Source organism: Ornithorhynchus anatinus, chromosome 10, assembly GCF_004115215.2.
Source record: "Ornithorhynchus anatinus isolate Pmale09 chromosome 10, mOrnAna1.pri.v4, whole genome shotgun sequence".
In the NCBI taxonomy this organism is placed as follows: Eukaryota; Metazoa; Chordata; class Mammalia; order Monotremata; family Ornithorhynchidae; genus Ornithorhynchus; species Ornithorhynchus anatinus.
Window position 1 is genome coordinate 53,466,668 of NC_041737.1, and position 20,776 is coordinate 53,487,443.

Genomic DNA, 20,776 nt, shown 5'->3' on the forward strand with positions numbered 1-20,776 from the left:
GGGGGGGGGGGGGTCTCGGCTTCGGCCTTTTTCCCGGCCTGGGGCGGGGGGGGGGGGGGTCTATCGGCAGCCGGGAGAGGAGGGGACGCCGCCCGGGGCCCGCGGAATCGCCGAGCGGGGCGGCTGACGTAGGCCTGACGCGGGGGGAGGGGGGCCGCGCCTCTCTGCGCAGGCGCCGAAAAGTTGGCTCCCTCCGAGTTGGCCCAAGTGGGCGGGACGGGCGGCTCCAACGCCCACCGGGCCCATGGCGGGAAGCGGACGCCCCCTCGGCCCGCACCCGGCGGACGGGGCCCGGCTAAGAGAGGACACCCGAAAGGTGCTGGACGCCTTCCTGAAGAGGAGGCTGAGCCCGGGACAGGCGGCCCGGCGCTGCTCACGGTAACCGAGCCCGGGCCCGTCCTGCCTTGATCCCCCCCTCCCTCCCGGCTCGGAAGAGCTTCGCTTCTCCTCCCTTTCGGCCCCTTCGTAGCGTTCGCTCATTCAGTCCTCCTAGTAATGATAATGTCGGTATTTGCTAAGCGCTTACTAGGTGCGGAGCACTGTTCTAAGCGCCCAGGGGGATTTAATAAGAATCACGTGGGTATTGGTCAAGCGCTCACTATGCGCAGAGCACTGCTCTAAGCGCTGGGGTGGATACGGGGTCATCAGGTGGTCCCACGTGAGGCTCACAGTCTTCACCCCCATTTGACAGATGAGGGAACTGAGGCACAGAGAAGTGAAGCGACTGGCCCACAGTCACAGTGACCTGGTATTTGTTAAGCGCTCACTATGCGCGGAGCACTGTTCTAAGCGCTGGGGGGGATACGGGGTCATCAGGTGGTCCCACGTGAGGCTCACAGTCTTCACCCCCATTTGACAGATGAGGGAACTGAGGCACAGAGAAGTGAAGCGACTGGCCCACAGTCACAGTGACCGGGTATTTGTTAAGCGCTTACTATGCGCGGAGCACTGTTCTAAGCGCTGGGGGGGGGATACGGGGTCATCAGGTTGTCCCACGTTCTTCATCCCCATTTGACAGATGAGGGAACTGAGGCCCAGAGAAGTGACTCACCCACAGTCACACAGCTGACAAGTGGCAGGGCTACTTCCTGAGCGCCTATTGAGTTGCCCGCTTCGTCCCCCGCGTCAGTTTCTCGTGTCTTTTCAATCAGTCGATGGCACTTTTGGAGCACTCACCGTGTGCTGAGCACTGGACTGAGCGCCCGGGAGAGCACAAGGGAGGGGAGACCCGTTCCCTGCTCACGGTCCGGTTTCTCACTGTCCCTGTCCCGTGTCCGTCTCTTCCCCCGCCCCCTTCCCACCCTCCTGCAGGACAAGACCCACAGCTTGTAGGGTGGGGATGGCTGGAGCTCGAAATAAACAGGCAAGGCCCGGCGGCGGCGAGCGGGGTTCCAGTTAGACTTTAAGGAGGGCTTCCCGGAGGGGGAAGGCTCATAGCTTCTGGAAGCGGGGATTGAGAGAGGTGGGGGGTGGGGGACGGGAGTCGGTCACCCCAGCATCCTAGGTTGGAGGTAGCAGGATTCATTCATTCAATCGTATTTACTGAGTGCTTACTTTGCGCGGAGCACCGTATTAAAGACTTGGAAAGTACCATTCAGCCACAAAGGGAGACAATCCCTGCCCACCACAGGCTCACAGTCTAGAAGGGGGGAGACAGACAGCAAAAGAAGTTAAGCGGGCATCGATAGCATCAGTATCGATATGTGCAATTAGAGATAGAAATGCACATCAAACAAGTAAAACGGGCATTATGACGGAAGCCTCTCTTCCCCACAGGAGCCCAGGAGAGGAGGTCCAGAAGTCCAGCCCCCCGCCTCCGGAGGAGAAGGATCTTGGCCTCCGGAACCAAATCCGACGCCTCCTCGGGGGTAGGAGGGACGGGGACGGAGCCCCATCGGAGCCGGGAAGGCCCCCCGGCAGCGGCTTCTCTCTCCGCCAGCTGCTGCCCCGGCGTCCCAATGATTCCCAGCCGGAATCACCAAGCCCCTCCAGGCCCGACTCCCTCCCCGTCCTCTCCTGCTACTGCCCGAATTCTGAGGAGCCGGGTAAGAGACCTTTCCCATCCAGCCCAGATTCCCAACTCTGTCCCTGTCCCATCCCCTCCGACTCGATCCCCAGGAGACACCCGTCTCTCTCTTCCCCCCCACCCCTCACCCCGATCACCCCCTATTTCCAGCAATCACGTTCTCCTCCTCACTGTTATCGGGCTGGCATCCCATCAGCAGGGCTTGGTACTGGGGCAGGACTTCAGGCTCCCTGCTCAGGCTAAATTTATTATTATTTGATGATGATTATTAATAATGATAATCGTATCTGTTAAACGTTTACTATGGCCGAGCAGTCTTCTAAGCCCTAGGGTAGATACAAGTTAATCAGGTTGGAGCCGGTCCCTGTCCCGCATGGGGCTCAGAGTCTTAATCCTCATTTTACAATGAGGGAGCTGAGGCCCAGAGAATTGAAGCGACTTGCCCAAGGTCACACATCTCAGACAGGTGGCAGAGCCGGGATTAGAACCCATGACTTTCTGATCCCCAGGCCCGCACGCTAGCCAGTAGGCCACACTGCTTGTCGGCAGCACCCCCTGCCCCCGGTGCTGGCCCTGTAAGATGCCCCCCAGCCACCTTCCCTCTGTGGATTTTGCTTACTCCCCTGCCTCCCCGCCCTCCAGCCTTGCCTTGTCTCCTCCCATCCTTCCCCACTCCCACGTCCGGGATCCCTGCCGAGGACCCGGCTTTCTACTCCCTGGTGGCGGAGAAGCTGGAGGCGATAGTTCAGGAGCAACTGAGGTCTCCGTTGGCCACCCTGCCCCCACCCGGTAAGGCCTGGAGTCCTGGGGGTATTGGGGAGGGGGGCCGTGCGGGATGGGGTGGCCGGGGTCCCCTCATCCGTTAAGTCCTCTCTCCTCTCACAGAGTCCTCCCCCTCAGAGAAAGAGGAGCTGCTCAGGCGACTCGTGGCTTTGCTAGAGGAGCAGGCCGACATCATCAACCAACAGGTCAGCGCGGAAGGTCACTTAATGACCCCTGCCACCACCCCTGCCCCTTCCCTTCTTTCATTCATTCGTTCAATCGTATTTATTGAGCGCTTACTGTGTGCAGAGCATTGGACCGGGCGTTTGGAAAGTACAATTCAGCAACACAGACAATTTCTATCCGACAACGGGCTCACGGTCTAGACGGGGGGAGACAGATATCAAAACAAGTCAACGGACATCAATAGCATCAGTAGAAATAAATAGAATTATAGATATCTATGCCCATCATTAATAAAATTAATAGAATAACAAATAGGTACATATATACCCAAGTGCTGTAGGGCGGGGAGGTGGGTAGAGCAGTATGAGGGAGTCGGGTTGAAGGGGAGGGGAGGAGGAGCAGAGGAAAAGGGGGGCTCAGGCTGGGAAAACCTCCTGGAGGAGGTGAGCGTTCAGTAAGGCTTTGAAGGGGGGAAGTGTGATAGTTTGGCGGATGTTGGCCCTGAGCCAGCTCCACCTCAGACACCTTTTTTTTGATCTTTCTGTCCTAAAAATCAACGGTATTTATTGAGCACTTACCGTGCACAGAATATTGTACCGAGCGCCTAGGAGAGTACGGGAGGCTTGGTAGACACGATCGCTGCTCACAAGGAGTTTACCGTCGAGACGGGGAGACAGACATTAAAACAGATTAGGGATCGGGGAAGCAGCTGAGTATAAGGAAGAGGACGTCAGTGCGGTGGGAATGGGGAGGTTATCAAGTTCATTCATTCATTCATTCATTCAATAGTATTTATTGAGCGCTTACTATGTGCAGAGCACTGTACTAAGCGCTTGGGATGAACAAGTCGGCAACAGATAGAGACAGTCCCTGCCGTTTGACGGGCTTACGGTCTAATCGGGGGAGACGGACAGACAAGAACAATGGCACTAAACAGCGTCAAGGGGAAGAACATCTCGTAAAAACTGATGGCAAATAAATAGAATCGAGGCGATGTACAATTCATTAACAAAATAAATAGGGTAACGAAAATATATACAGTCGAGCGGACGGGTACAGTGCTGTGGGGATGGGAAGGGAGAGGTGGAGGAGCAGAGGGAAAAGGGGAAAATGAGGCTTTAGCTGCGGAGAGGTAAAGGGGGGGATGGCAGAGGGAGTAGAGGGGGAAGAGGAGCTCAGTCTGGGAACGCCTCTTGGAGGAGGTGATTTTTAAGTAAGGTTTTGAAGAGGGAAAGAGAATCAGTTTGGCGGAGGTGAGGAGGGAGGGCGTTCCAGGACCGCGGGAGGACGTGACCCGGGGGTCGACGGCGGGATAGGCGAGACCGAGGGACGGCGAGGAGGTGGGCGGCGGAGGAGCGGAGCGTGCGGGGTGGGCGGTAGAAAGAGAGAAGGGAGGAGAGGTAGGAAGGGGCAAGGTGACGGAGAGCCTCGAAGCCTAGAGTGAGGAGTTTTTGTTTGGAGCGGAGGTCGATAGGCAACCACTGGAGTTGTTTAAGAAGGGGAGTGACATGCCCAGATCGTTTCTGCGGGAAGATGAGCCGGGCAGCGGAGTGAAGAATAGACCGGAGCGGGGCGAGAGAGGAGGAAGGGAGGTCGGAGAGAAGGCTGACACAGTAGTCTAGCCGGGATATAACGAGAGCCCGTAACAGTAAGGTAGCCGTTTGGGTGGAGAGGAAAGGGCGGATCTTGGCGATATTGTAGAGGTGAAACCGGCAGGTCTCGGTAACGGATAGGATGTGTGGGGTGAACGAGAGGGACGAGTCAAGGATGACACCGAGATTGCCGGCCTGCGGGACGGGAAGGATGGTCGTGCCATCCACGGTGATGGAGAAGTCTGGGAGCGGACCGGGCTTGGGAGGGAAGATGAGGAGCTCAGTCTTGCTCATGTTGAGTTTTAGGTGGCGGGCCGACATCCAGGTGGAGACGTCCCGGAGGCGGGAGGAGATGCGAGCCCGAAGGGAGGGGGAGAGGACAGGGGCGGAGATGTAGATCTGCGTGTCATCTGCGTAGAGATGGTAGTCAAAGCCGTGAGAGCGGATGAGTTCACCGAGGGAGTGAGTGTAAATGGAGAACAGAAGAGGGCCAAGAACTGACCCTTGAGGAACTCCAACAGTTAAAGGATGGGAGGGGGAGGAGGCTCCAGCGTAGGAGACCGAGAATGATCGGCCAGAGGGGTAAGAGGAGAACCAGGAGAGGACAGAGTCCGTGAAGCCAAGGTGAGATAAGGTATGGAGGAGGAGGGGATGGTCGACAGCGGGTACAGACCCAAGTCCATAGGTGATGCGGGAGGGAGGGAGAGTGAGATGGGGAGATGAGAGGTTAGTTGTGGAACAAGTACCGTAATTATGATTATTATTATTATAGAGGCTTCCTGGAGGAGAGAGTTTTAGTAATTACTGTGGTATTTGTTAAGCACTTACCGTGTCAGGCACTGTTCTAAGCACAGGAGAAGATACGAGATAATCAGATTAGACACAGTCCTCGTCCCGTACAGGGCTCGCAGTAGGAGGGAGAACCGGTGTTGAATATCCATTTTAGCGATGAGGTGACTGAAGGCCAGAAAAGTTAAGTGACTTGCCCATCGGGATTTGAAGAGGGGGAGAGTGGTGGTCTGAAGGATAAGGGAGAAGAAGTTCCAGGCAGGAGGGAGAGTGTGAGCTAGGGGTTGATGGCAAGAGAGATGAGATGGAGGTACAGTGAGTAAGTAGGTTGGGGTAAGAGGAGTGAAGTTTTGGGGGTGGACAGTAATGGAAGGAGAGGGAGGGAAGAGAGCTGACTGAATACCTTAAAAGCCCAAGGGGAGAAATTTTTGTTGACCATCGTCAATATCAAGAGTTTTTACTGACCACTAGGGTTACAACAAAACTGTGAGGCTTGGTCCTGCCTGTTCCTCCTCTCCTTTCTCTAAGCCTCAATTTTATCACCTATAAACGGGGATCCAACGCCCTCTTACATCTACTGTGCAACTCATGTGAGGCAGAGATGGTGTCCGACCTGACCTGTAGCACGGCGCTCGACACCTAGTAAAACCTTAACAGATGCCTCAGTTGTACTACGATTTTCATCATTACTTCCCTCTCCTCCTCTGCCCAGCCTGCCTTTTCTCCTCTAAGGGCAGAATGAACTCACTGTGGGCGGGGAACCGGGTGGTCCACCAGCTCTGTTAGAGTGTACTTTCCCAACTGCTCTGCACACAGTAAGCACTCAATTCATTCAGCTGCATTTATCAAGTACTTACTGTGTGCAGACTGCTGTCCTAAAAGCACTCAATAAAGAAATACGATGGATGGATGGATGGATGGATGGATGGATGGATGGATGGATGGATGGATGGATGGATGGATGGATGGATGGGGGTGTAGTCTGGTAAAGAGGCGGGGCTCATCGTGGGTGCAGAGTGTGGGCGCAGAGTGTGGGCGGCTTGGCCAGAAGAGGGAGGGGGGAGAGCCTGGCGGGTCAGGTGGAGCCCGTTGCGGACCGTGAGAGGGTGAGCGACGGGGGCGCTCCCCATATCGTAACTCTTCCGGACCTCATCCTCATCCCTTACCCCAACCTCCTCCCTTCCTTGCCCTCTTCCAGCTCCAGGAGGACCCGGTGCTGCGCCGGGCATTAGCGCGCATGTCCTTCGGCTCCTTCACTCGCCTGGCGGAGCTCTTCTCCTCTCGTCACCCGCCGGGGGCTCCCTGTCCCGGGACCCCGGGACCCCCAGCGCCCCCGGAGCCCCCCGAGCCCCTGGCCCGCCTCGCCCTGGCCATGGAGCTGACGCACCGTGTGTCCGGGCTCGGGGGGCCGGCGGCCGGGGCCCTCATGGGGCACAGCCTGGACCATCTGCACAGCTTTGGGCCCTGGCTGCAGCGGCGGGGGGGCTGGGTGAGCACGGGGCCCAACTTCTTCATTCATTCATTCATTCAATAGTATTTATTGAGCGCTTACTCTGTGCAGAGCACTGTACTGAGCACTTGGAATGGACAATTTGGCAACAGATGGTGGTTGGGGGGGGAAGATGAGGAAGAGAGAGGGATGCCAGGGTGGCCAGCCTCTTCATGGCCGGGGGGTGACTCACATCTCCTGGTGGGGAGAAATCGGAGGGGATACGAGTGGGAGCGGGGAGGCAGAGGGGTACTCTCCTGGGCAGGGGAAGACTGGGCTGGGGGGGGTAGTGTGGCTCAGTGGAAAGAGCTTGGGCTTGGGAGTCAGAGGTCGTGGGTTCTAATCCCCGCTCTTCCGCTTGTCAGCTGGGTGACTGTGGGCAAGTCGCTTAACTTCTCTGTGCCTCAGTTCCCTCAAATGGAAAATGGGGATGAAGACTGTGAGCCCCACATGGGACAATCTGATGACCTTGTATCCCCCCCACCCAGCGCTTAGAAAAGTGCTTGGCACATAGTAAGAGCTTAACAAATGCCATCATTATTATTAGAAGTGGGGGTGGAATGGCAGGATGGGTGGGCTCCTCCTGGCCTGGAGGGGATGAGGGACCAAGGCCGGGTGGGGGGCTGCGGCCGGAGGGAGCCGAGGCGGGTGCCCTGACCCCTCCGTCCTTCCCTCCAGGAGAGCCTCGTCTCCCCCGTGGATCTGACGCTTCCACTCGACTGAGGATTTGGTCGCTCGGGCCCGTCCACCCCCTGAGGCCGCCCGAGGCCCAGGGACGGCGCGCCTCTAATACAGTCGGTCGTCTTGATGGAAGCAGCGTGGCGCAGTGGCGAGAGCCCGGCCTTAGGAGTCAGAGGTCGTGGGTTCCAATCCCGACCCCGACACTTGTCAGCTGTGTGACCTGGAGCAAGCCACTTCCCTTCTCTGGGCCTCAGTGCCCTCATCTGGAAAATGGGGATGAAGCCTGGGAGCCCTACGTGGGACAACCTCATCCCCTTGTATCTCCTCCAGCGCTTAGATCAGTGCATGACACATAGTAAGCGCTTAACAAAGAGTACAATTATTATTATTATTATCATCTTGGAATTCCGCCCCGCTCGTCTCTCTCCGCTGCCGCCGCCGCCCCGGGCGCGGGAGGGAAAGAAGCGGGGGCGGCGCGCGCTCACACGTGCGCGCGCTGGGGGGAAGGGGGCGGGACCTTCCGTGAGTGACCGTTTTTAGGCCCAATCCCTTCACGCCCCAATCCTCCCCTCAACCAATGACGCTCGTCCCTTCCGGGCCCCTCGAGGCGGCGCGCGCGCGCGCGCGATGCAAATCCCGAGCCCCGCGTGGCCAATGGGAGGGCGGGGGGCGGGGCCTCCGCGGAACGGCCGCCGGGAGGGGGCGAGCGCTTCCTAAGACTGACAGCCGCGCCGGCCAATGGGGCGCCGGGATTCGGCCGGCCAATGAGCAGGCTTTCCCCGCCCGGGGTGGGGGCGGAAGGCGGGGTCTCCGGCCGACCGGGCCGGTTGATGGACGTTGGGTTCCGCCTATAGGAGCGTGAGGGGCGGTGACGGGCGGGCGGCTTCGCCTATCGCGTGCCGGCGTGGGGCCCGAGGGGGCGGGGCGGGCGGTCCCGCTATAAGAGCGTCCCGGGGGAGGCCGAGAGGGGGGTCCGGGCCAGTGGAGGAGGAGGATCGGGGAAGATGGCGGCAGCCGAGGCCACGAACTGCATCATGGAGGTGAGCGGGCGCACGGGGGGCCGCGGCCGGGGGATGGGCCGGGTGGGGGGCTCGGGGGGGAGGCCGGGAGCGCCACGGCGGGGGCTCCGCGGGGCGGGGGCGCGTTAAGGGACACACGTCCCCAAGGGGGGGGGGGGAGGGAGAGCGGTGCGGCCGGGGGTCCGGGGGGGTGGGAAGGCCCCACGTGCTTCGATGGGGGAGGGGCGGGGGGGCTTTATACCGGCGATGGGGGGGGAATCTCTTTGCCTCGAGGCTAAATCCCCCATCACGTGTTTCCGGTTCCCCTCCCCCCCCCCCCGGAGGTCGGGGCGGGCAGGGGTCGGGGCCGCTTCGCTCCCCACGTGGGAGGGGGAGGGGCCGCACAAAGCCCCGCGCGGGCCGCCCCGACAACAAAGGCCCCGCCCCCCGCCCGGCCTTCCCCCACTGGGGGGGGGGGGGGCGGGGGCGAGCGGGACCCCACCGCCTCGGGGATAGACAGAAAGAAAGGGTTAATAATATTAGCGACGGGGGTGATGCGCTCACTATGTGCCGAGCGCTGGTCTAGGCGCCGAGGTGGATGCAAGGTCATCGGGGGGGGGCCGAGCGGGCTTCACCCCCATTTACGGGGGAGGGAACTCAGGCCCAGGGCAGTGACCCGTCCAGGGTCACCAAATGATGATGATGATGATGATGGTATTCCGTTAAGCGCTTACAATGTGCAGAGCACTGTTCTAAGCGCTGCGGGAGATGCAAGGTCCCACGTGGGGCGCCAGGCTTCATCCCCATTTTACGGATGAGGGAACTGAGGCCCAGTGAAGTGACTCGCCCAGGGTCACCCACCAGACCAGAATTATAACGGTATTCTGGTAAGCGCTTACAATGTGTCGAGCACTGTTGTAAGCCCTGGGGGGAGATACGAACTAATCAGGTGGCTCCACGTGGGGCTCACAGGCTTCATCCCCATTTTACGGATTGAGGCAACTGAGGCCCAGTGAAGTGACTTGCCCGGGGTCACCCAACAGCCAAATAATGATGATGATGGTATTTTGTTAAGCGCTTACAGTGTGCCGAGCACTGTTGTAAGCGCCGGGGTAGATCCAGGGTAATCAGGTTGGCCCACGTGGCTCACAGGCTTCATCCCCGTTTTACAGATGAGGGAACTGAGGCACAGAAGTGAAGTGACTTGCCCAGGGTCGCAGACAATAATTATAATGGTATTTTGTTAAGTGCTTACGATGGGCCGAGCACCGTTCTAAGTGCTGGGATAGATCCAAGGTAATCAGGTGGTCCCATGTGGGGCTCACAGTCTTCATCCCCACTTTAAAGGTGAGGGAACTGAGGCACAGAGAAGTGAAGCGGCCTCCCCAGAGTCACATAGCTGATAAATGGCAGGGCCGGGATTAGAACCCACGACCTCTGACTCCCAAGCCCGGGCTCTTGCCGTTGAGCCACGCCGCTTCTCCGTTAGCGGGCCGGCTTCCAGGAATCGGGGCCAACACTTGGAATCGGGGTTCCCGGGGTGGGTTAGGGGCCGGGGACGTTTGTGGGGAAGAGGCTGGAAAAGAGAGGGCCGGGGAGAGGGAGCTAGGCGGGACGCTCCCTGAGGGCCGCGATCCTGGCTGCCAATTGTATTGTGTGCTCCCAAGTGCCTAGTACAGAGTTCTGCAGGTAGTAAGCGCTCAATAAGTACCCTCGGTGCAATCAGATGAGGCACAGCCCCTATTCTGCAAGGGGGGCAGTGGGAGAAGTTGCTAGGAGGATTGATGAGCCGGGGGGGGGGGGGGGGGGGCTTGTTGGGAAGCCCGAGGGGCGATTTTGGGGAGGGGGGCGGCGACTGTCCAGAGAGACCCGATTTAATGGTCGGGGGTGGAGCCGTGAGATTTGGTAAAGGGAAAGTTGGGGGTCGAAATTGCGGGGGTGGAGGAGTGGAACGAGCGGAAGGATGAGGAGAGAGAAAGGGGAACGCTAGATGGAACTGGGGAAATCCAGGGAATTCAATCATTCAGTTTATTGAGCGCCTACCGTGTGCAGAGCACTGTACTAAGCGCTCAGAAAGTACAATTCAGCAACAAGTAGAGACAATCCCTGCCCACAACGGGCTCCCAGTCTAGAATGGCTCGTTGCCTCCCCCACCCCCCCGTGCTGCAAGCTATTCCTGGTCCTGTAATCTGCTCTGGGGAGATTAGGCTGGGATCGTCAGCCCCCCCCCCGCCCCCCCCCCCCCCCCCGAGTCACAGCTGCCTGTGTCTATCTTGCGCTCAGTGGATTTGCTCCCCCTTCCTTCTCTTTGGGGGTCCTGAGGGGGGGCCAGCACGGGCCAGGAGCCTCTGAGGTCTAGTGCTGGGTTTGTGCGTGTGTGCGTGTGTGTGCGTGTGGCTGTCTGGGTGTGGGGGGCTGCTGGGATGTTGAGGTACAGGCAGTTGAGTTGCTGGGGGTCAGGGGAGTCACGGTAACACCTCTTCAACCACAGCGGGGGCAGAGGATGCTTCCCCCCCCCCCGTCCCCAGAATCCAACGCACAGACACACGCAGACACACACACCCCTCTGTCCTGCCCCCCAGCACTCCTCCCCTCCCCCAGATCCAGCCCTCTTCAGTAGCCTCCCCTGCCTAATCCTGTCTCCCTGTTGCTCTCTCCTAGAGTTTTGTAGCCACGTTGGCTAATGGAATGAGCCTTCAACCACCTCTTGAAGATGTAAATATCCTTTTACGGGCCCCCGGCCCAGGTTGCGTCTCTGCCCCGCTCCCCCTACTTTCTTTTCTGGACCCCAAAACTGGGGTCCCAGTAAAGCCAGCCCCACGTTCTCTGCCCCCCGCCCCCAAGCCGATTCCCCAGAGCTGGGCCCCGGTCAGTGTGCTCTCCCCTTAACGTAGGGCCCACCCAGTTCGGACATTTTTCCCCGCCCCACTCCCCAGGCCTTTCCCTCTCCACAAAGCACAGTGGCTATTTCCTTAACCCCGTCTCCAGCAGCCTGTATCCCCTCTCTCCGTTCCTTCCCCTCCCCTAGGCCCCCTTCCTTGCCCCCCTCCCCCAGCTGTGGGATCAGCTAGTGACTAGGGCGGAGTGACTGGAGAGAGAGAGTGTGGGAGCAGGTATTGGGGCGGGGGGGGGGGGTCCGGCTGGATTTGGGGGGTTGGGGGCGGGATGGAGGGGACTCTTTGGGGAAGGAGAGGCTAGGGCTGGTCCTTAGGGTGGAGAGCAAGAGGGTTGGGGGAGGTGTTGGATTGGGTGGGTCTGTGGAGGGTGGGGACGTGGGGGAATTGGAGCGAGGAGTGGGTGGGGAGAGTCTGAGCCTAACCTCTCCCCGTCCCGTCCCCCCCGTCCCGACTCCAGGTGTCCTGCGTCCAGCCCGAGGCCAGCGAGAAGCCTAATGCCGAGGACATGACTTCGAAGGATTATTATTTTGATTCTTACGCCCACTTTGGCATCCACGAGGTGAGGAGGGGTGGGGGATTCTGGAGAATGGTGGGTGCGGGGGCCGGCTGCTCTGCTCTCTGGAGCCCCATGTCGACGCCTCACAGCGGCCCTGGGTCAGCCCACGGCCCGTCCAGCCCGCTCCGCTGGCGGGAAGGAGACGGTCGGTGCTCTGACAGGTTCCCCTTCCGGTCCGGGGCCGGACCCTGTGGCTCCCCCGTCCCGGGGTGGAGGGTGAGGAGTTGGGGTGGGGGGAGGGGTCCCATCAACCCCGGCCGTGGCTCCCCAACAGGAGATGCTGAAGGACGAGGTGCGCACGCTCACCTACCGCAACTCCATGTTCCACAACCGGCACCTGTTCAAGGACAAGGTGGTCCTGGACGTGGGCTCCGGCACCGGCATCCTCTGCATGTTCGCCGCCAAAGCTGGCGCCAAGAAGGTCATCGGGGTGAGCTGCCAGCGTGGCGGTGGGGTCGGGGCAGGGGAGACGACACGGGTCTTTCGTGGCTGCCTCCATCCTCTCTGGGGGTTGGGGGCGCGGAGGGCCAGGGATCCGCTCTGGGGAGAAGGAGGGCCACAGCTGGAGGGGGGGTGGTCCCCCGGAGGGGCACTGGTCGGGCTCAAGGGGGGTGGCCCCCCGGCCCTCCGCCGCTCTGAGGGGTTGTCTGGGGAAACCGAGTCCCGACAGGGGGGAGGGGTGTTCTTCGGTCAGCCTCCGAGCTTAGGATCTTTCTAAGCGTCGCTTTCCCCACCCCTGCAGATCGAATGCTCCAGCATCTCCGACTACGCGGTCAAGATCGTCAAAGCCAACAAACTGGATCACGGTGTGTCTCCGCGCCCCTCGGTCCCCCAGCCCCGTGCCCCTCGGCCGCCCGCTCTCCCCTCCCCCTGACCTCTGCCCTCCCCGTCCCCACCCCAGTGGTTACCATCATCAAGGGGAAGGTGGAGGAGGTGGAGCTGCCGGTCGACAAGGTGGACATCATCATCAGCGAGTGGATGGGCTACTGCCTGTTCTACGAGTCCATGCTCAACACCGTGCTTTACGCCCGGGACAAGTGGCTGGTGAGTCGGGCTCGCTCCGCACCCGGGGGGCTGCTGGGGCCAACGGGGAGCGGACAGCCGACCGGCGGCTGAGTCAGTTGTATTTATTAAGTGCTTGGGAGAATACAGTATAACGACATAGACGTGCACGTTCTCTGCCCACAACAAGCTTATAGTCTTGAGGGGAAGGTGGGTCAGAGAGCTGAGCGGAGCCTGCTGGGATCGAGGGGCCGGGGCGCGCCGGAGAGCTGAAAGGGGGGATTTCCCTCCACAGGCCCCCGACGGCCTCATCTTCCCAGATCGGGCCACCCTCTATGTGACCGCCATCGAGGACCGGCAATACAAGGACTACAAGATCCACTGTGAGTGGGAACGGGGAGAAGCGAGGCGAGGGGTGGGAGAAAAGGGCGGGGAGCCGGGGCTGGACCACCCCCCGACCCTTGACCCCGGCCGCCATCCTCCAGGGTGGGAGAACGTGTACGGCTTCGACATGTCGTGTATCAAGGACGTGGCCATTAAGGAGCCCCTGGTGGACGTGGTGGACCCCAAGCAGCTAGTGACCAACGCCTGCCTCATTAAGGTGGGATCGGGGCCGGGGGGAGGAGAGTCGGGGGACGGGGGCGGTCCCTGGGTCGGCGCCTCCTGACCCCTGTGGCCTCCCGCCCCCGGCAGGAGGTGGACATCTACACGGTCAAGGTGGAAGACCTGACGTTCACGTCTCCGTTCTGCCTGCAAGTGAAGCGGAACGATTACATCCACGCCCTGGTCGCCTACTTCAACATCGAGTTCACACGCTGCCACAAGCGCACAGGCTTCTCTACCAGTACGGGGGCGCCAGGGGGCTGAGGGGGGTGGGCCACGGGCGGAGAGGGAACCCTGCCTCACCAGGTTCCCTCCCGGGCCACAGGTCCCGAGTCCCCCTACACGCACTGGAAGCAGACGGTTTTCTACATGGAAGACTACCTGACCGTCAAGACAGGCGAAGAGATCTTCGGCACCATCGGCATGCGGCCCAACGCCAAGAACAACGTGAGTGGGGGCTGTCGGCGGGGGCCGGAGCCAAGCGGCGGGGAGGTGCGGGTCCTCTCCCCTCCCCTTCCCCCCCAATTGACCCTCCTCCTTTCCCTCAGCGCGACCTAGACTTCACCATCGACCTGGACTTCAAAGGCCAACTCTGTGAGCTCTCCTGCTCCACCGACTACCGGATGCGCTGAGGCCCTTCCTCCCTCCTCCGGCCCCCTGCCCCTCCCCCCTCCCCGTCCTCCATGGCTGTGGCCCCCAACCCCACCCCCCTCGGGCCCACGGGCCGTCCGGTTATTTTAGGTGCCCAGGGGCGAGGGGCCTGCCTGTCTTCGCCGCCCCCCGGGCTGCCATTGTGACTGTGTTTTTCATAACTTATGTTTTTATATGGACATGGCCGCATTCGTGACAATAAAGCGATAGCCGCGAGCGTGGGGCGTGTGTGCGGGGCAGACGGGTGGGCCGGCCGGGAGGGGGTGGCGCGGCCTCCCCGCCGGCGCCCCGTTCTCCAGCGTTCTTGCGGGGGGCTCTCCAGAGCCCCTCAACTGAGGCGGGGGCTCCCACTTCCCTGGAGCTTCCCCGTTTCTGGGGCCGCCAGTCGTGGAGGGAGACGGGACCCGATCTCGGTGGCGCTTTGTCGGCTGTTTGCTCAACCTGGGCCCCGCCCTGACTATGCCGGAGCATTGGCTTGCCCTCTGGGGGCCAGAGCGGAGGGGTCGTTACCCCCATCTCTCTTACAGCAGAGCCTGGAGCTTCCTGCTGGCGTGTGAGGTCGGGGATCGTGTTCGGGAGCATCAGGGGCGGGGCCACCGGAATAGGGGTGGGTGTCCAGGTCGCTGGAGCCTGTCTCCCCCTACCCCACAGTGAGAATCCGTGCTGGGTGTCCCCATCTCTCCTCTAGGGGCAATTAGGCCTGTGACTGCCCCTCTGCCCTCCTACCCCAGCCAACCCTTGCCGGTACCCTCACGTACCCTGTTGAGCAAATGGAGTCAGTGGGGAGGGGCGGACAACGGAGGTAAAGATGGGAACGCCAGGCAGTGTGGGTGCGGAGCGTGGAGGCTCGTGAGCTAAAGTGTTCGGGGCTTTCTCCGGGCCCGGAGCTCAGTAGTGTTTTTTCCTCTCTGGAAGGTCTCTGCCCACCTTCAGTTGTAAACTCCGGCGATAGGAAGCTGTGTAGGAGAAAGTTAATGGTTTGGTGGTGACGGTGATGGTGGGAAAGGCAGTCAATCACTGGTATTTATTTAGCACTCACTTGGGAGAGTATGATATGAGTTCATTGACAGGATCTCTGTCTACAAAGAGATTATACTTGACATGGGGAAACATTAAATTACAAGGGGAAGCAGTGGAGTATGACGACGTGGACAGGAGTGGTGTAGAAAACGGGGAGCATCAAAGGGCTTATCGGGTACTTGAGTGTGTAGGTGATACAAGAGGGAGAATTGGGGGTAGGCAGGGAAGGCTGGAGGAGATGTGGTTTTAGGAGGGCTCTGAAGGTTGCCGGGCGGACTGCTGGGTATGAAGAGGGTGGGCAGGGAAGGACTTTAACAATAATCGCTTGCTACGTGCCAGGCCCTGGACTAAGCGCTGGGATAGATAAAGGCAAATTGGGTTGGACGTGTGGGGCTCACAGCCTCAATCTCCATTTTCCAGATGAGGGAACTGAGGCCCGGAGAAGTTACGCGATTTGCCCCAAGTCCCTCACCAGACAAGTGGTGGAGCAGGGATTAGAGCCCATGACCTGACTCCCAAGCCCGTGCTCTATCTACTTCACCATTCTCCTCGGTTTATCGTTGCGATATACTCTCCCAACCGCTTAGTACAGCGCTCGATAAGTACGATTGAACGAAAAAGGGAGGGAGTTCCAGGTTGGAGGCCGGAGAGTAACGGAGTGCCGGACAGAGAGTAGGTTGGCCTTAGAGGAGCGAAGCACGTGGGCTGCGGGAAGGAGGCGCCGGGCAGGGCACGGTGGCCGAAGGCCCAGCGCCGGCCAGAAGGATGCCACGGCCCGAAACGGAGAAGACAAAAAGGGCAAAGGGCGGTGTGTGTGGGGGGGGGGTCGTGGTTTCAATTGTAGCCACCGTGTGCCACCTCGACGGACCCTGGGCCCTGCTGGTCCTTGGCGGGGGCCGGTTGGGGCCGGCGGGGGTCATCGCGGCCAGGCCCCTGCCTCCGTTCCGGCAATCCCGGCGGCGGCCGCGGGGTGGCGCCGGGCAGCCACGTGTCGCGGGGAGGTGGGGGGGCCGAGGGGGTCCCGGGGGTCCCGAGGCCGCGGGGGCGGCGCCGGTTCTGGGAAGCTCAGAGGTCGGGAGGGCCCTGCAGCTGCTGGGAAGGAGACGCCGCTGGTCGTCTTATCCACCCCCATCCCGCTCCACATCCCCTCACCCCCGCCGCCTCCACCTTTCCCCCACCCTGCTTCCAAGCAGGGAGTAAAGGCGGCGCACACACTGACACCTGCTTGGGGCTGGGGGCCGGGGACAGAAAGGCCCCGGGGCCTGAGAGGAGGGCCGCTGGGGGGGTCCCTAACCCCGCCTGTCCCCCCCCCACCGCCACTCTGTCTTCCCCCGAGTGTAAGTCGCCCCCCCTAAGCCTTCTCCCCCCACCTCCTCCCCCACGTTTCCTCTCTGACTCGTCTGTTTTTTCCGTTCCCGGGAGATCCCGGCACGGACGCCAAGGGCTCGGCCCGTCGGGTCCCACCGCGGCCTTGACACCGTCTCTGCCTCCTGCCTCCGGGTTCTGTCTCCGTCCGTTATCTGTCTCTGCTCCGTCCCTTCGGTCTCTCCGTCTCTCCGGAGCTCGCCCGATGCGTCTCTGCTTACGTCCAGCTGGGTGTCTCCGCCCTGCCCCCAGCCCCCCCGGGGACGCCGGTGTTCCCGGTCCCCTGCAACAGCTCTCGAGGGGGACAGGAAGACTATGAATAACTCGGGCCCCCCTACCCCGGACCCCTTCCAACCTGGAGCCAGGAATCAAAGTGGCCCCGGGAGGTGGGAGAGTGTGGGAGAAGCAGGGGTGGACTGAGTGGATAGGGACAGAGAGAAACAAACTAACCCCCCCACCCCCCCAACCACTCCATCGGCCTCCTCGGCGTCCGTCCCCCGCCCCCTCGCACTCCTCATCAGGAAACGACGGCCAGAGGAGGAAACCGGTGAGGGGGGGAAAGGCCCGCAGGGATCGACCAGCTGCAGCCCGCTCCTGAGGTGAGTCACCTAGGATGGCGATAGCCGCTCACGTACCCTGTTCCACCCTGACCCCCGCCCCCCACCCCCATACCGCACTCTCCGCTCAACCCTCGACCCCACTCCGCTCAGCATCTCTCCCCCATCTCATTCCATCCACACCTCCTCCGCTGGGTCCCTGCACTTTTTTTTGTTTTTGTGGTATTTGTTAAGCACTTACTACGTGCCAGGCACTGTATTAAGCGCTAAGGCACTGCACAGCACTGTACCCTAGACCGTAAGCCCATTGTGGGCCAGGTTTGTCTCTATTGTATTGTACTTTCCAAACGCTTGATACAGTGCTCTCCACCCAGTAAGCACTCAATAAATGATGGAATGAATGAAAGCGTTGGGGAAGATACAAGTTCATCAGGTTGGACGCAGCCCCTGTCCCGCATGTGGCACACTCTTAATCCCCTTTTTACAGATGAGGTAGCTCAGGCTCAGAGAAGCGAAGTGACTTGCCCAAGGTCACACAGCAGACAAGTGGGGGAGTCGGGATTGGACCCAGGTCCTTCTGACTTCCAGGCCTGAGCTCTAACCACTAGGCCAAACTGCTTCTCCCGCTGCTTCCTGCCATCCCTTCCCATATTACTCGTGGCATTTGTCAAGTGCTTACTATGTGCCAAACACTATATGAAGCCCCGGGGTAGATACTAAATCATCAGGTCCCACGTGGGGTTCGCAGTCTAAGTAGGAGGGAGAATAGATATCGAATCCCTTCTTTAAAGATGAGGCAATGGCAGCCCAGAGAAGTTAAGTGACTTGCTCAGGGTCACACAGCAGGCGAGGGGCAGAGCCGGGATTCGAATCCAGGTCCCCCATCAACCACCTTATTTCCTGGAGACCTGACCCTCTATCCCCTCCCTGAGGGAATGGAGGGGTCAAGTCCATCGCCAGCTAAGCTCAAGCTCTGACTGGGCAGGTTCAATCACCAACGCCTCCTCCATTCTGCCCTGTTTCATCATCATCATTATCATTCCTTGTGGGCAGGGAGCGTAGTAATCAATCAATCGATGATATTTATTCCATTCAGTCATATTTATCGATTGCTGAGGGCAGGGAATGTGTCTGGGTAGTGTACTCTCCCATGTGTTAGCGCAGTGCTCTGTACACAGAAAGCGTGCGGTAAATACGATTGAATGAATGAATGAGCACTTACTCAGAGCGGGAAGTGCTCAGTAAATGCTATTGATGATGATGGTGAATTGGATTGATTGATTGATCGATGATGGAGCTCAGGGTCGATGAGCACCCTCTGCCGGCGGAAGCGAGGAGAGCACCTCACGCCCCTTGCCGCCTCTTCCTCCATTTCCCTCCATCCCGTCCTTCCCAATTCCAGCTCAATTCAATTGTATTTACTGAGCGCTTACTGTGTGCAGAGCACTGGACTAAGCGCTTGGAATGTACAATTCGGCCCCAGATAGAGACCTGCAGTTCCTGCATCCCTGCAGTTCTCCCTCATTTCCCAACCAAACTTCCCCGGGGCCTGGGCGGGAAGGGCCGGGGGCAGGCCCAGGGTAGGGCAGAGAAGCAGCGTGGCTTAGTGGAAAGAGCCCGGGCTTGGGAGTCAGAGGTCGTGGGTTCTAATTCCTGCTCCCCCACGTGTCTGCCCTGTGACCTCGGGTCAGTCACTTCACTTCTCTTGGCCTCATCCGAAAAACTGTGAGCCCCACGTGAGCCAACCCGATTTCCTCGGATCTACCCCGGCGCCTAGAACCGTGCTTGGCACATAGGAAGCGCTTAACAAATACCATTATTGTTATATTATCATCATTATTATCATCACAACTGTGGTATTAAGCGCTTCCTATGTGCCGGGCACTGTAGTAAGCGCTGGGGTGGATACGAGCAAATCAGGTTGGACACGGTCCCTGTCCCAGGTGGACAGGGGTTAGGGGTTTGCGTCGGGGGTAAGGAGAGTCCGATAGAAGGAGACTTCGAGTAGGGGGGCGGTAGAGGGGGAAGGTCGGCTTCTCTGCTCCCCCCTCCTTGCCCTGGCCCTGCCCCTGGCCTGCCCTGGCCCTGCCCTGCAGTCCCTGCTCCGGCTGGGCCCCTGCCCGGATTTCCCCAGAGGGGAGGAGGGGGCGGGGCGGCCCCCTTGTTTGGGTCTTTTTCGTGGCACGTGCTGGGGGGCGGGGGATGGGGGAGGGGTCGAGCATCCCCAGGCCCCCCCTCCCCTCCACCCCCGCCCCCGGCTTTGGGTCCCGCCCCTTCCCTCTTAAAAGGTCCGCGGTCCCTCGAGACCCCGGTCCAGTCGGAGCCGGCCGCCGCGGGACAGGCCCCCAGCCCCAACTCCGGGGACCCCCGAACCCCGGGAACCCCGACAGAGGCCTCCTCCTCCTGCTCCTCTTTCCCCCCCCCCAACCCCCTCCCCGGGCGTCTCCCCAGGTGAGAAGTTCTTCGTGGAAGGAGAAGCGCGGTATAGCCGAGGGTGGGGGCGAGGGGGAGGGTCTGGAAGGGGAGGTGGGGTGGGGTTGGCGGGGTAAAGGAGCGATCGTGGGGAGCAGGAAACGGGGACCCTGCCGGGGGGGCGTTATAGAGAGGAAAGGGAATGAGAGACCGCTAAAGCTGGGGCTACGACCCCTGAAGAACGGTAAAGCGGGAGCAGGAGGAGGGCAGAGGTAAAACATCTGGACCGTGAGACTGTGAGCCTCCCCTGGTGGGACAGGGACCGGTCCCGGCGCCATTCTCGCCTCTATCCCAGCGCTCAGTACAGTGCCTGGCGCATAGTAAGCGCTTAGCCGTGGTTTAGGGGGAGACAGATGGTTGAGGGAGCGTTGCATCGAGGAAGGGAAGTGAGGTGGAGAGGCCTGACTTCTCTCTGGGGAGCCCGGCTTGGGGCACTGTATGGAAGGCAGTCGGGGAGCGTTGTAGACAGCACGGGGGGCGGGGCCGAGGCGCCGAGAGAAGTAGGTTACCCTGTCCGCAGGCCGGGGGGATCAAAGCTGCCGTTAGGGAAGCGCTATAGCCGGGAAGGGAAGAGGGGGAGGGCAGGCGGCAGGTGAAGACGGGAGAGGTCACGGTGCAAGAGGATCCCGAAAAGGGGCGGTTAAGAGGGGTAGGGCGGCGTAGAGGGGGGCGGGCCTTCGGTGGAGGGAGGAGGGTGGGTGACGGGCGGCTGCTTAACCAAACTCTTTCCAGGAGTCGAATCTGAACCCACGACCCCCTGCCCCCGAGGCCTCGAGGCTCGGCCCGGACGGCGCCCCCTCCCCCATGACGCCCCTGGCCCTCCTCCTCCTCCTCCTCCTCCTCCTCCTCTTCGCCTCCTCCCCCGGGGCCTCCGGCCGCACCGACAGGTGAGAGATGAGCGGGCTAGCCGGGGACGGACGGGGGCTTAGTAAAGCGCTTTAGCGGGCCGGGACCCGGAAAAACGTTTAGGGGAGGGAGGGTCGCTCGGGGTCGGGGTCGGGGTCGGATCGGAGCAAGAACCTTCGGGAGAAATCTAGAGGGGGAAGGTGGGCTCCTGCCGGGGTGAGGAGGGTCCGCGTCCAAAGGGGGGGGGTCATAGAGGGGACGGTCCGAAGGGTGGGCCTCGGTCG

At 60.7% G+C, this 20,776-nt stretch overlaps 2 protein-coding genes across 3 annotated transcripts; both read left to right on the plus strand.

The window, feature by feature from the left end:
• The first annotated feature begins 71 nt into the window (after positions 1 to 71).
• Positions 72 to 7,713, plus strand: BCL2L12 (BCL2 like 12). The gene is made up of 6 exons (XM_029073275.2): positions 72 to 378; positions 1,777 to 2,045; positions 2,669 to 2,815; positions 2,912 to 2,994; positions 6,554 to 6,844; positions 7,523 to 7,713. Exons 1-6 carry the CDS (start codon positions 245 to 247, stop codon positions 7,565 to 7,567), a joined length of 969 nt encoding a protein of 322 aa, XP_028929108.1. The 5' UTR covers positions 72 to 244; the 3' UTR covers positions 7,568 to 7,713.
• Positions 7,714 to 8,483: 770 nt separating this feature from the next.
• Positions 8,484 to 14,449, plus strand: PRMT1 (protein arginine methyltransferase 1). Of its 2 annotated transcripts, XM_029073271.2 has the most exons (11): positions 8,484 to 8,565; positions 11,185 to 11,238; positions 11,878 to 11,979; positions 12,251 to 12,406; positions 12,719 to 12,782; positions 12,878 to 13,020; positions 13,274 to 13,361; positions 13,464 to 13,579; positions 13,672 to 13,822; positions 13,907 to 14,028; positions 14,130 to 14,449. In XM_029073271.2, the coding sequence occupies exons 1-11, from the start codon at positions 8,530 to 8,532 to the stop codon at positions 14,211 to 14,213; spliced, it is 1,116 nt and encodes a 371-aa protein (XP_028929104.1). In that variant the 5' UTR covers positions 8,484 to 8,529; the 3' UTR covers positions 14,214 to 14,449. The 2 variants fall into 2 exon arrangements, with proteins under 2 accessions (XP_028929104.1, XP_028929105.1); XM_029073272.2 differs by lacking the exon at positions 11,185 to 11,238.
• Positions 14,450 to 20,776: the final 6,327 nt, after the last annotated feature.